The 14,875-nt window shown below is 44.7% G+C and overlaps 1 protein-coding gene across 1 annotated transcript in view; it reads left to right on the top strand.

Annotated features, from left to right (window-relative positions):
• The window catches only part of PRR36 (proline rich 36), a 44,595-nt gene that overhangs the window by 11,776 nt on the left and 17,944 nt on the right, over nt 1–14,875 (top strand). The window contains exon 2 of the mRNA XM_073622436.1: nt 12,562–12,729. Within this exon, the coding sequence (XP_073478537.1) occupies nt 12,573–12,729 (157 nt within the window). The 5' untranslated portion in view covers nt 12,562–12,572. The remainder of the gene's footprint in view (nt 1–12,561; nt 12,730–14,875) is intronic.

A 14,875-nucleotide genomic window follows, 5' to 3' on the forward strand; every position in this document is an offset into this window, starting at 1 on the left:
GCAACGCTCTACCCAAACTATTTTTTTTTCTTCCCACAAATAGAGCTTTTTTTGTGGTCTTTGGTCACCTCTGGGGTTTTTATTTTTTGCTAAACAAATAAAAAAATACCAAAAATTTGTAAAAAAAAAGTTTTTCTTTGTTTCTGTTAAAAAATTTTGTAAATAAGTAAGTTTTCTCCTTCACTGATGGGCACTGATGAAGCTACACTGATGAGGTGGCACTGATGGGCACTGATGATAAGGCACTAATATGCAGCACTGATGGGCACTGATAGGCGGCACTGATGGTCACTCATAGATGGCACTGTTGGGCACTGATAGGCGACACTGATGGACGCTGAAAGGCTGCACTGATAGGGCACTTATAGGTGGCACTGATGGGCACTTATAGGCATGACTGATGTGCACTGATGGGTGACAGTGATAGATGGCACTGATAGGCAGCACTGATGAGGAGGCACTGATTGGCATCTATAATGGGCACTGATTGGCACCTCTAATAGGCACTGATTGGCATCCCTGGTGGTCACGGGTGGGCACACCTAGTGGGCACCCTCGGTGGGTCTCAACTAATACTCAATCAGCGCAGACCCCCCTGTCAGGAGAGCAGGCGATCGGCTCTCCTCTACTCGCGTCTGGCAGTGCGAGTGGAGTAAAAGCCGATAAAGGGCTCTTCCTGTTTACACCGTGATCAGCTGTGATTGGACACAGCTGATCACATGATAAAGAGCCTACGTCAGAGGCTCTTAACCAAGATCAGAGATGCAGTGTGTCAGACTGACACACCACACCAACGATCCACAGTACACAGTGTACAACTATGAACAGCCGTGTGAGCCTTTACACCGGACTTTCACTTCAAAAGAGTACTTTTCGTACTCCTCAACCCTCCCACCTTCACAATATAGAAAGCTGCCTTTTCCTTTTTACCATTTTTTTTTTTTACATTTATTATTCAGCCCACCCCCTGCCTAGACAAAATGATGTGTTTTTTGTTCCAGTAGCCTCCTGGGATATCCAAGTCCGATATCCCAGGAGGCATTAGCTTAGAGACAGCAGATGAAGGAGGGAGGACCTTGCAGCACATCATCGGGGCCTGCGGTATGAACCCCCGAAAAGACAACAGGCTCCTGATGACGTAAGAAAAGAAGATGGCGGTGCAGGACCTGGCATGTGGCAGATTACAGCAGGACAGTGCTGCATTTACTGGACATGTGACTATGTTTTTTTGTGTCAAGGAAAGAGAGGACTGGAAAAAAAAATGAATAAAGGGAAGTGAAGTTCCTCTTAAGGGTTGATTCACCTTTAAGGAAAACATGTAAAGATGAATTAACTCCATATACCCTCCCCACTCCCCAGTCACCACTGTATTTACCTCCTACCTGGTCCAGTGGTCTGGGGATTTGAAATCCCCCCTGTAGCGCACCCCACGTAAGAGCCACGGGTGAACTGGGATCCCCCACCCTGCACAGCCAGGCACACCGAATTTCCACGGGCACACTTGATTCAGGAAACAGACCAGCACTTTGTTTTTTGTGTTTTATTGAGGGGATAAAACTTGGATGGGGGTAGGGGTATTATAGGATGCCCACTTCTTTGGGGACAACTGAAGGGACAACTCCTAGTATATACAGTCCTATATACAGCTCCTTTCCTTCCTTGAGCACTTCACTTGCTTGCAGAATCGCCAGTGGTGACACTACCCTGTTTCCCCGAAAATAAGACCTAGCGTGATTGTCAGTGATGGCTGCAATATAAGCCCTACCCCCCAAATAAGCCCTACCCTGTTTCCCCAAAAATAAGCCCTACCCTGAAAATAAGACCTACAAGGACTTTAACTAGGGCTTATTTGGGGGGGTAGGGCTTCTATTGCAGCCATCATCAACAATCACGCTAGGTCTTATTTTCAGGGAAACAGGGTATGTAAAAATCTGTAGCACTGGCCCATTACAAGTAGGGACTCACAGCCCTTATACTTTTAGGATGTAGGATGAGTGACAGCACTAACATACTCTATTTACTGCACTTCCTCCTGTGATCACTGGTCCCAGAGCCACCTCTTCAGGCCCTGTCCTCCTGGCTACTTCACCACAGTCCTCCAGACTGGCACTCATCAGTCCTCCTAGACTGACTCAGGAGATCTTCCAGACATGCTGACTTTCTCTTGCTGTCCTCACACCTGTCCGTTCATCCAGGAAAGGATTCCTCTGTGTGTTGTGGAGGGCCCCTCCAGCACCTGAGCCCCTGGACTGAGGTCACCCCCCCCCCCCCAGGGGGCACCCTCAAGGGCCAATGACAGCCAACCTCAGCACTCCACGTCAATCTTCCGACTAACACTGCTGGCATAAGCCCAGAGTATTTGAGAGGTGCCCGTCCCCTGCCAGCCCACTTGCTACGGATTGGCTGGGGCCCTCCTCAATACTCTAAGCAGCTTCTCCTAGACTCCACCCACTACTTCTGGAAACTCTCCAAGGTTCCGGAGAGGAGGGGGAGTTGCCAGAGGTGCTGCTTGTTAAATCATCCAGCCTCTCTCAGCCCTGACCCAGATTCAATCAAGGCCTAGCTCTCAGGCAGGCCAAATGTACCTACACTACAGCTTACAAAAAAACTATCTACATCTAGCATACTAAGCTAGAGGATGCTACACCCCTCCCCGCACTGTCTGCCAGTTCACCGGCACTTACCCAATCGGTGCGCACATCATGCAGGGGTACAGGCTGCGGCGGGTATCTGGGGGTAGCAGGGGTACAGGCTGCGGCGGGTAGCAAGGGTACAGGCTGCGGCGGCTCCGTGTCCTCTTCCATTCTGATGACACGGCAGCTTCCGCCATGTATCTTCACCCCTCCTCCTAGGCGTCCAATGGGAGCCAACAAAGTCTGGGGAATGCCCAGGAAAAAGCCAAAGCCTACTTACCACCAGCTTGCAGACAACCAAATTGACCTATCTAACAGTAAGCGTTAAAAAAGGGGTTTAGTCCGCACGCATTTGCAAACGCATGCGTGAGCCACAGGGCCACGTCACAGCACCCTTGTATCTGTGGTCCTAACACTAAACTATGAGTGTCCTCACAGTGGAGGCACATGTATTTTAATGGATAAATGAGAGCAGGTGGACTGAAGGGGAGCCCACCCTTCCTTAAAGGTACAGGGGCACACCAAACACTCAGCAACAGCACAATGGCTGCAAAGGTGTTGGTGCGCTGCTGGACCAATACAAACACATACGTGATAACAAAAGCTTGCCACCACTCTCATTTATAGCTGGCTATAGCAGTAAGCAGCATTGGGAGGCTAAAACAAACCAACAAAGTCTGGGGAATGCCCAGAAAAAAGCCAAAGCCTACTTACCACCAGCTTGCAGACAACCAAATTGACCTATCTAACAGTAAGCGGAGCGCCTGACCTTTCCGCCAATCGGGAAATGAGTAACAGACCCGCGCTTCCTGATCGGCAGAGAAGCGATTCAGTGTTAGAAAAGCAAATAGTGATTTGCTTTTCTAACACATTTGGGTGGACTGGGAGCGCAATGCTTTGCGCTCCAAGTCCATCTTTTTTTAAGCCTTTTAGAGCCTGTGGCTCTAATCAGGTGCTTCAAAAAAATATACCCCTGCAGTTGTAATTCAGGCGCCCGGCGTCAGAAAAGGGGCCGGACGCCTGAATAGAGGGTGGCAGTGGCAGCCAAGGATAGATTCATGCAATGCATGAATCTATCCATTATGCATATAGGGGGTGGCTGGAGAGAAGGGGTTGCGCCCGTGTGCCCTTAATGGACGGGCCGCCCCTGTTGATGATAACTGTTTGATGCTCTGGCAGTATAGGGTGCAGAGCTGGGACAAGTAGTGGGCAGGGGGGAGGCTGCCCTGGACACTGTGGTATCATGTGAGGTGGGGGGGGACCACAATAACATTGAGGGAGAGGGGATTTGTGTTAGAAGGGGGAATTTGGGGGGCTGCGGGGGGCAAGTATTCCTCTAGGAGAGGGAATTTCGTGGAGGTGTTAAGAGTGGTGATTTAGGGAGATTTGTGTTGGGAGGGGGATGGGGAAAGAAGATTTGTGCTAGGTGGGGGATTTGGGGGCAATTTGTGCTGGGGGGCTTGAAGTGGGGGAGAAGATTTGTACTAGGAGGGGAACTTTAGGGGTAGAGAATTTGTGCTAGGTGGGGGTGAATTTTTTTGGGGGAGGGGGAAAAAAGATTTGTGCTGAGATGGCGGATTTCAGCAGGGGGGGCAGATTTGTACAGGGAGGAGGGGGAATTTAAACTCAGGGGGTAAGCATGAAGATTAGTGCTCAGTGTTTTTGTTGGAGATTTTTGCTGACACATAGTACTCCTACATCTTGGGGGGGGGCACAGTTTGGCATGTTCGCCCTGGGCTCTAGATGACCTTGTCCCTGCTCCTGCACCAGTGGCTTAAAGGGCTAGATCATCCTTACCAAAAAAATGCTTATAGAGGTAAAGGTAGCCTGTAGATAAAAACAAACTGTGCAGTCTTGCCCAAACATAAATAATGCCCTTGTTTTAGGTGTAGGCCATTTAGGTACCTAATGAGGCCTGGTTGAAAAACTCAAAACAACTTTCTGTCCTGCCTTGTTGCGCTCCTAGCCCCCTTTGCATACACTCTCTTTTCCCTTTCTGAGTAGCTCTAAGCTCAGTGATGCTGCAATGGAGGAGATCGTGAACCACACATGTGCGGGGGTTTGAGAGCTCACTCCCATGATGGTGAACAGTAACGGATGGTAGTGTCTTAGCAGTGTCCTAGCAACAAGGCAAGACAAAATGATGTAATCTCTGGGAGTTTTTCAGCCATGCTTTGGGATACATAAATGGCCTACACCTATAGCACACACGTGTGAGGGTTTGAGATCTCACTTCTGTGATGGTTGGGGTGAGCAGTAATGGCTGTCAGTGTCTTAGCAACAAGGCAGGATGGGATGGTGCCATCTTCAGGAGTTTTTTGGCCAGGCTTAAAGAGGAAGTAAACCCTGATGGGTTTTTCTTCCTTTCTTTTTCTAGTAAAGTAAAGTAAAGGCATAATGTGCTAGTACGTTTCCTTATTCTAGGCTTACCTATAGGTACAAATGTTACAGGGAGGTTTACAATCTCTTAAAGGAGGTACATACAGTGCCTTGCAAAAGTATTGACCCCCCTTGGCATTTTTTCATGTTTTTCTGCCTCAAAACCTGGAATTAACATGGATTGTTTGAGGATTTGCATCATTTACATTTACAGAACATGCCCACAACTTTGAAGATTTTTTTTTTTTTTTATTGTGAAGAAAACAACAAATAGGACAAAATAACAAAAAAGTCAATGTGCATAACTATTCACCCCCCCTAAAGTCAATACTTTGTAGAGCCACCTTTTGCGGCTATCACAGCTCCAAGTCACTTTGGATAAGTCCCTCTATGAGCTTGCCACATCTTACCACTGGGATTTTTGCCCATTCCTCCTTGCAAAACTGCTCCAGCTTCTTCAAGTTGGATGGTTTGCGCTTGTGAACAGCAATCTTTAAGTCTGACCACAGATTTTCTATTGGATTGAGGTCTGGGCTTTGACTAGGTCATTCCAACACATTTACATGTTTCCCCTAAACCACTCAAGTGTTGCTTTAGCAGTGTGTTTGGGATCATTGTCCTGCTGGAAGGTGAACCTCCGTCCTAGCCTCAAATCACACACAGAGTGGTACAGATTTTGCTCAAGAATATCCCTGTATTTAGCACCATCCATCTTTCCCTCAACTCTGACCAGTTTCCCAGTCCCGACTGCAAAAAAACATCCCCACAGCATGATGCTGCCACCGCCATGTTTCACTGTGGGGATGGTGTTCTTTGGGTGATGTGATGTGTTGGGTTTGCGCCAGACATAGCGTTTTCTTGGATGGCCAAAAAGTTCAATTTCAGTCTCATCAGACCAGAGCACCTTCCTCCATACATTTTGTGAGTCTCCCACATGCCTTTTCGCAAACTCAAAACGTTCCATTTTGTTTTTTTTCTGAAAGTAAAGGCTTTCTTCTGGCCACTCTGCCATAAAGCCCAACTCTATGGAGCGTACGGCTTATTGTCGTCCTATGTACAGATACTCCAGTCTCTACTGTGGAACTCTGCAGCTCCTCCAGTGTTACCTTAGGTCTCTGTGCTGCCTCTCTGAATAATGCCCTCCTTACCCGGTCCATGAGTTTTGGTGTGTGGCCATCTCTTGGCAGGTTTTCTGTTGTGCCATGTTCTTTCTATTTGGTTATGATAGATTTGATGGTGCTCCTAGGGATCATCAAAGATTTGGGTATTTTTTTATAACCTAACCTTGACTTGTACTTTTCAACAACATTGTCCCTTACTTGTTTGGAGAGTTCCTTGGTCTTCATGGCTGTGTTTGGTTAGTGGTGCCTCTTGCTTAGGTGTTCCAGCCTCTGGGGCCTTTCAAAAAGGTGTGTATATGTAATGACAGATCATGTGACTCTTATATTGCACACAGGTGGACATCATTTCACTAATTATGTGACTTCTAAAGGTAATTGGTTGCACCAGAGCTTTTTCTGGGCTTCATAACAAAGGGGGTGAATACATACGCACATGCCAATTATTTTTTTATTTCTGAAAAATAGTTTTATGTATTATATATATTTTTCTAATTTTACTTCACAAACTTAGACTATTGTGTTCTGATCCATCACATATAATTCAGACTAAAAAAAAATTTAACCAAAGACTGTAATGTAACAAAATAGGTAAAAGGCCAAGGGGGGTGAATACTTTTGCAAGGCACTGTACATGTTCTACACCTATAGCAAGGGCATTACCCAACCTCGGTCAAAGCTGCACAGTTTGTTTTTATCTACAGGCGCTCCTTACTTGCATTGACAGTTTTTTGGAAAAGGTGAACTAACCCTTTAATATGGACAGATCATCGAGAAACTATTTAATTTTTGCTGTTTCTAGATGACTCAGCCTTCACATCAACACTACAGCTATCTATTCTTTCATTAGCTCCCTGGTTGGCCTTCTACCGGGTTCATTGTTAAAACATTCGCCAACAGAGGAGCATCAGGTGCATGCCCACACCCAATATTCTATTCTCACTTACTGTATATAAAGCTTTCTGTGTTTACCATCCTTCGTTTTGTCTTTTGTCTTTGTACATCTTGTGTCTCCTTGTACCTCCGTGGTGATGAGCATGTAGGAGTGGAGGCGAAGCACGGCACATTTGTGAAGGATTCACGGTGTGGGTGGTGGGTAGGAGGTGTAGGCAGCAGCTGGCGTTCTTTGCATAATTAATACCTCAAGGACCACAGAGCCCAAAATACAGAAACCTGGGCTATTCAGACAAATGAGATCACCATTTTCTAGATTCACGCTTGTCTTGGCTTTGGCTGTAAAGCCCCAGGAAATGGGGAGGAGGGCTTGGCTGGGCCACCACAAAGGAGCTGTCTATGGAAGAGAGGGGCCCATATACTGGACACCACATACAGCTGGCATGTCTAGCTCTAATCAAACAGGCAGCCAAACTAAGGACAATGGACAGAGGCCACTGGGCATCACAATTATTTACCTAAATTAATAGGAATAAAAACCTGTATTCATAGATTTTGTGTATTAGAGGATTTGTTTAAGACTACACGTTCAGATTTAGATGAGTGTTTTCCTATTTATGATAAAAAATTATGCAAAGAGTTTCTCAAAGTAAATTTATAATACTTTCCCATACAGATGATATTGCAGTCGATCTTTGCTGTCTTGCAGAACTTAAAGTGGACCTTTATTCCAGAACTTCAAGTGATTCTAAGGGTCCATTAATACCAGGTCGATTTGAATCGCAAGCAGAATCGCAGAGTATCTGACTGCGATTCGGAATCGTGGTAGAATGTGGGATGCGTTTGCAATGCCATTGTTTCTCAATGGCATCCTAAACGCAGGTCATCTTAAACCCCAGACCCCTGCACTATGTACGTTACGCACCCCAGACCCCTTCCCTATGTACGTTACCCATCCCAGACCCCTGCACTATGTACGTTATCTAACCCAGACCCCTGCACTATGTACGTTATCTAACCCAGACCCCTGCACTATGTACGTTACCTAACCCAGACTCCTGCACTATGTACGTTACCTAACCCAGACCCCTGCACTATGTATGTTAACCAACCCAGACCCACGCACTATGTATGCTACCCAACCCAGACCCAGCACTATGTACGTTACCCACTCCAGACCCTTGCAATACAGTCTGTACATTACCCACCCCAGACCCCCGAACTATGTACGTTACCCACTACAGACCCCCGCACTATGTATGTTGCCCACCCTAGACCTCGCACTACATACGTTCCCCCCCAGACCCTTGCACTATGTACGTTACACACCCCAGACTCCTGCAGTATGTACGTTACCCAACCCAGACCCTGCACTATGTACGTTACCCACCCCAGACCCTTGAACAATGTACGTTACCCACCCCAGACCCTTGCACTATGTACGTTACCCACCCCAGACCCTTGAACAATGTACGTTACCCACCCCAGACCCTTGCACTATGTACGTTACCCACCCCAGACCCTTGCACTATGAACGTTACCCACCCCAGACCCTTGCACTATGTACGTTACCTACCCCAGACCCCTGCACTATGTACATTACGTACCCCAGACCCCTGCACTATGTTCTTTACCCACCCCAGACCCCTGCACTATGTATTTTACCCAACCCAGTCCCCTGCACTATGTACGTTACCCAACCCCAGACCCCGCACTATGTACGTTACCCACCCCGGACCCCTGCACTATGTACGTTACCTACCCCAGACCCCTGCACTATGTACTTTACCCACCCCAGACCCTTGCACTATGTACGTTACCTACCCCAGACCCCTGCACTATGTACGTTACCCACCCCAGACCCCTGCACTATGTACGTTACCCACCCCAGACCCCTGCACTATGTACTTTACCCACCCCAGACCCTTGCACTATGTACGTTACCTACCCCAGACCCCTGCACTATGTACGTTACCTACCCCCAGACCCCTGCACTATGTACGTTACCTACCCCAGACCTCTTCACTATGTACGTTATCCACCCCAGACCCCTGCACTATGTATGCTACCCAACCCCAGACCCCGCACTATGTACGTTACCCACCCCAGACCCCGCACTATGTACGTTACCCACCCCAGACCCCGCACTATGTACGTTACCCACCCCAGACCCTAGCACTGTACAGTATATGTTACATAATTCTGACTCCTGGACTCTGTACGTAGGCTCAAGTTTTAAGCATCTCACACTGTTTTGCCACACCCATCATTTGTCGCTCCACTAATAGCCCTCTACTCAGAAGTTCCCAGGTACTCAGACCTAACAAACACTTTTAGTGTAAAATTATCAGCCCAAATAGTACCAAATAGGAGATCATTGTTAGGGCTTATGTTCCCTTTAACGAGTCCTGTCACCACCTAAATTAATTTCTTTATAACACTGCATGGAAAAAAAAAAAAGAGTCTTCTACATTCACACCTAAACATCACATTTTCAAGTGTTTTTTAAAGCATTTTTTGGAGCAGAATTGCAAGTTTTTGCAGCTTTGGTCAGATGTTTTTTCAGGCGTTTTTCAACTAAAAGGTGTGGAGTGCTGCTGAGAAAGGGATGGAAAGCTGCTGTTTATGCAGAAAATGCATGACAAAACGCTTGAAAAAACGTTTAAAAAAAAGCTCATGTCGCTGTTTTCAGGTGTTTCCATTGAAATCTGTGGGCACAAAAAAAAGTTCTGGCGAGTAGCTCATGTAGTTTTTTGAGGGACAGGCATTTTGCTACAAGTGAAGTGACAAGACGCTCAGATGTGAACAAGGGCTACTGGGAACAATAGGTTTTTTGCTTGTTGAGCGTTCTTGAGCTTTGAACTACAAGCTACAAAACGCTCAAGTGTGAACGGGGCTCATCCGGCTCTACCTTGTGGATACCATATCTAGGGATATATTTTAAGGATTCACAAAGGACTGTTTTTGAATGTTTATTTCTGATTTAAGGACATTAATATATTGTATGCATGTGTATACATAATTTTTTTATTAAATATTTTTTTAATGAAATTCCACAATTGGAGGTGGTGACCAGAGACTCATGTATGTTTGATGAAAGGTCATTTATATAGATACTAGCATGGCACGTTGTTTTAATATTTACTTGGGTAATGAGAAGTATGAGTTTCATATGGTGCACAGCACCTGGTATTTTTGGGGGGGAAATTGTGCACACATTTTTATATTTTATTTTTTATTTTTATATCATACCTTCATATAATTTTTGATCTACTTCACGGTTAAGGAGTATTTATCACATAAAAACTGCATAACAAGGAATAAAATACATTGGGGCTCACCAGTCTTGCGTCCATGAATTTGAACTCTGCATGTATAGTACAAATGGTACCAACATTTCCATTACCATAGAGGTAATTACCATAAGTAATAAATAGCTGATTTTAAACATTAACAATTAAAGAGTGATGGATACCTGTTTCTAAGCAAGAATATGTATTTTATATTATTTGGAATAATCATTATACAGTTGGGTACCTCTAAAGCCCCATCTTCCTTTGTTTTGGAAATGATGTAATTGCTTTGTATTTAGAAAGTGTCCGAGGTCTGACATTCTCCTTGCTGCTATATGATAGGTGAGTTATGGATATATATATATATATATATATATATATATTCACACTATATGACCAAAAGTATTGGGACATCTGCCTTTACACACTCATGAACTTTAATGGCATCCCAGTCTTAGGCTGGCCATACACTATGCAATTTTCTTATTCAATTTATTTTAGATTTAGCTTCAAATATGCAGAGCAAGGCCCTGCCTGATTGCATAAAAATTGAAAGGGTTTAGGTTTGACCTCATATTTTATGGTTTTGGTAAATCTAAAGGAAAGTTGAACAAGAAAATTGTATAGTGTATGACCAGCCTTAGTCCGTAGGGTTTAATATTGAGTTGGTCCACCCTTTGCAGCTAGAACAGCTTCAACTCTTCTGGGAAGGCTGTCCACAAGCTTTAGGAGTGTGTCTATGGGAATGTTTGACCATTCTTCCAGAAGCGCATTTGTGAGGTCAGTCTGATGTGGACAAGAAGTCCTGGCTCGCAGTCTCCACTCCAATTCATCCCAAAGGTGTTTTATCGGGTTGAGGTCAGGACTGTCTGCAGGCTAGTCAAGTTTCTTCATCCCAAACTCACTCATCCATGTCTTTATGGGCCTTGCTTTATGCACTGGTGCAAAGTCATGTTGGAACAGGAAGGGGCCATCCCCAAACTGTTCCCACAAAGTTGGGAGCATGAAATTGTCTGAAATGTCTTGGTATTCTGACGCCTTAAGAGTTCCCTTCGCTGGAACTAGGGGGCCAAGCTCAACCCCTGAAAAACAACCCCACACCATAATCCCCCCTCCACCAAATGATTTGGACCAGTGCACAAAGCAAGGTCCATAAAGACATGAATAAGCATGTTTGGGGTGGAGGAACTTGACTGGCCTGCACAGAGTACTAAACTCAACCCGATAAAACACCTTTGGGATGAATTCAAGCGGAGACTGCGAGCCAGGCTTTCTTGTCCACATCAGTGAGTGACCTCACAAAGGTGCTTCTGGAAGAATGGTCAAACATTCCCATAGACACACTCCTAAACCTTGTGGACAGCCTTCCCAGAAGAGTTGAGGCTGTTATAGCTGCAAAGGGTGGGCGAACGTGATAATGAACCCTACGGACTAAGACTGGGATACCATTAAAGTTTATGCGCGTGTAAAGGCAGGTGTCCCAATACTTTTGGTAATATAGTGTATGTCTACATGGTAGATTATGGTGATTTTGAGCTAGTCAAACAATAATTGTAGTGTATGTGGCAAAACTGACGACTAGGCTGGACTGCTATACAGAGAAAGTACATCTGTACTACTGACTGAGCTACAGCAGGGGTACAGACATTCCTACCCGAGTTAAGGGATATTGGAACACCATACTGTATGTTAAAGGGGATACAGATAAACAATAATTGTGTTATTACTATTGACAAACTGTATCATAAAAGGTCAGTTTTTCCTTTGATCATAGTTCTACTGTTCAGAGCATTGCAGGTGAGGATGCGGATGATTAGACAAAAGCATTCAGGCTTTTTGGGCACTTCCATCTGATTCTATCAGAAGCCTATAACTAAGGACAGGGCTGTTAAGACCACCATACATGGACAGACCTGTTAAGGCCACCGTATGTGGCGCAAATTTTTCAGTATGAATCGGACGAAATTTAGGCACCCATTCTAGAGGTGGAAAATTGTCAGGCAAACAGCTTCTGCACCCAAGAAGATTCAGGCACTGTTTAAGTATTCCAAAAGCTGTGAGTTCTGGCTGTCATTGGATAGCAGGGAAGATTAGTGCATCCCCGCAGGCTTAACGAAAAAAAAATCTATAAGTGTATATCCAGTTTAAGGAGGAAAGGAGTAAGATCTGGGTAAACCTGGGAGGAAGCTGCAGAATCTGGGTTATCTGCATCATTTGCTAATGCCGTGTCCTTCATCACCATAGGTTCGGTCAAAATGGACTCCTCCACCAATGGACATGTCAAGGTGGTGCCTACAAATAAACCTGTGAATTCTAGACCCATTGCAACCAGAAACATGAAAACTGCAAGCCCATCTCAGTCTCCTAAAACAGCTACAGATAGTCCCCGACCAACAACCTCTAGAAATGCAGGTAAGTACCCCTTTTACTCCATTATTACCCATTCTATAGAGGACTAGATTTCTGTTTATTTCTGTTTCTTTAGCCTGTAGATGTGTTGACAGACTCTTTGCTTGTGCTAAAGGCATTAGTTTAAGAAGTTTCTGAGAGCATTCAAAATTCATTGACCGGTACAATTTAACTGCAGTTGACCGCCTTCTGACCTGCTTCAATCATGTTTAGAATTCCCACAGACTTGTCTGTGTCCCATTGGGGAGCTTTTTTCTTCACTTCCTGTTCCAAAACGCAACAGGAGGTGAGAGGATCTCTCTACAAAGTAAGGGAAATCTTCTCTCTGATAGTTGTCATCAGAACAAGTGTCCCAAATTAAAGATTTACCTGTTCCAATGACAATTCAAATCTTTACATTTTCCACCACTTTCTGTCCTGATGATGGTCACCAGGTCAAATAAGAGAGTGTGAATTTCCCCAGGAATAAAGATTAACTTGAACCTAACAGGTCATAACCCCTCATTACTCTAACCAAAAATAAAATACGGTATATTTTGGCTTAGGATAGACTTAAATAACTTTAAGTAAGCTGCACACAGAAGAGATAGAATTTTCCTTGAAAATTTTTGGCAATTGTGTAATATCATAATGCAAGGACAAGATTTGATGGCCAGTATCAGCAAATCAGTTTATTAGAGCTTAGATACATTACAGCTTAGAGCTGTAGATACATTATAGTGTGCCATTGAAGTTTCATCACCCCCGTTGAATAATGATTTACTGAATGTCTTGTTAGTGTAATGTCATATTTATACACTAATCAGCCATAACATTATGACCATCCACCCTAACCCATTGAGGCATGGACACCACTAGACCTCTGAAGGTATGCTGTGGTATATGGCACCAAGCGTTCAGCAGATCCTTTAAGTCCTGTAAATTGTGATCGAACTTGTTTTTCCATCAAATCCCACAGATGCTCAATCTGGAGATTGTGGAGGTCAAGTCAACACCTTGAACTTATTGTGTTTCTCAAACCACTTTTGAATTCATCAGACCAGGACACCTTCTTTCATTGCTCTGTGGTCCAGTTCTAATGCTTATGTGCCCATTGTAGGTGCTTTTGGCTGTGGACACAGGTCAGCATGGGTACCCTGACGATCACATGCCTGATGAAGGGGTCCTGCGCGGCCCCGAAACGTTGCACCTCTTTTGTGATGTAACTTCTTTTCATTAAAAACCTTCTTGGACAACTTCTTACTGATCCATGGTGTGCTGGCAAAGATGTACGTTTGTCTGATGCTTCCAGAACCCAACTGGTAATCGCTGCAGCACCCACTATTTATGTGCCATTTTACCAGGAACGTGTGCGATTGGAATATTGAATAGCATGGGTACCCTGACTGGTCTGCAACCCCATACACAACAAACTGCAATGCACTATGTGTTCTGACACCTTCTTATCAGACCAGCATTAACTTTTTCAGTAATTTGAGCTACAATAACTTTTCTATTAGATCAGACTACATGGGCCAGCTTTTGCTCCCCATGTGCACCAGTGAGCCTTGGCCACCCATGACCCTGTCGCCGGTTCACCGGTTTTCCTTCCTTGGACCACTTTTGGTAGGTCCTGACCACTGCGAAAATCCCACAAGAGCTGCAGTTTTAGAGTTGCGCTGACCGGGTCGTCTAGCCATTACAATTTGGCCCTTGTCAAAGTAATTCTTAGGCTTGCCTATTATTTCTGCTTTCAACACATCAATTTCAGGGTCAACATGTTCACTTGGTGCCTAATCTATCCTACCCATTTTCAGATGCCAATAAAATAATCAGTGTTATTCATGTAATCTGTGCGTGGTCATAATGGTATGGTTTATTTATGTATTACATAAATTACATTTACTACAGAGACCTGGCTCCCAAGTGTCTTATTACAAAATGGTATTACTGGCTCTTAACTGTTGTCTTACCCCCCCCAAAAAATACAGCTCCAAAGCAACATAACACATACTACTGCAATATCATATAACAGTAACACAGCCCAAGCGTCTTATTACGTTATAGTAGTTCAGTTCCAAAGCGACATACTGTTGTGATATCATATAACTGTAACCCAGCCCTCAGGAGTCCTATTACCCTATAGTAATTCAGTTCCAAAGCAACATAC

This window comes from Aquarana catesbeiana, linkage group LG03 (genome assembly GCF_042186555.1).
Source record: "Aquarana catesbeiana isolate 2022-GZ linkage group LG03, ASM4218655v1, whole genome shotgun sequence".
Classification (NCBI taxonomy): Eukaryota; Metazoa; Chordata; class Amphibia; order Anura; family Ranidae; genus Aquarana; species Aquarana catesbeiana.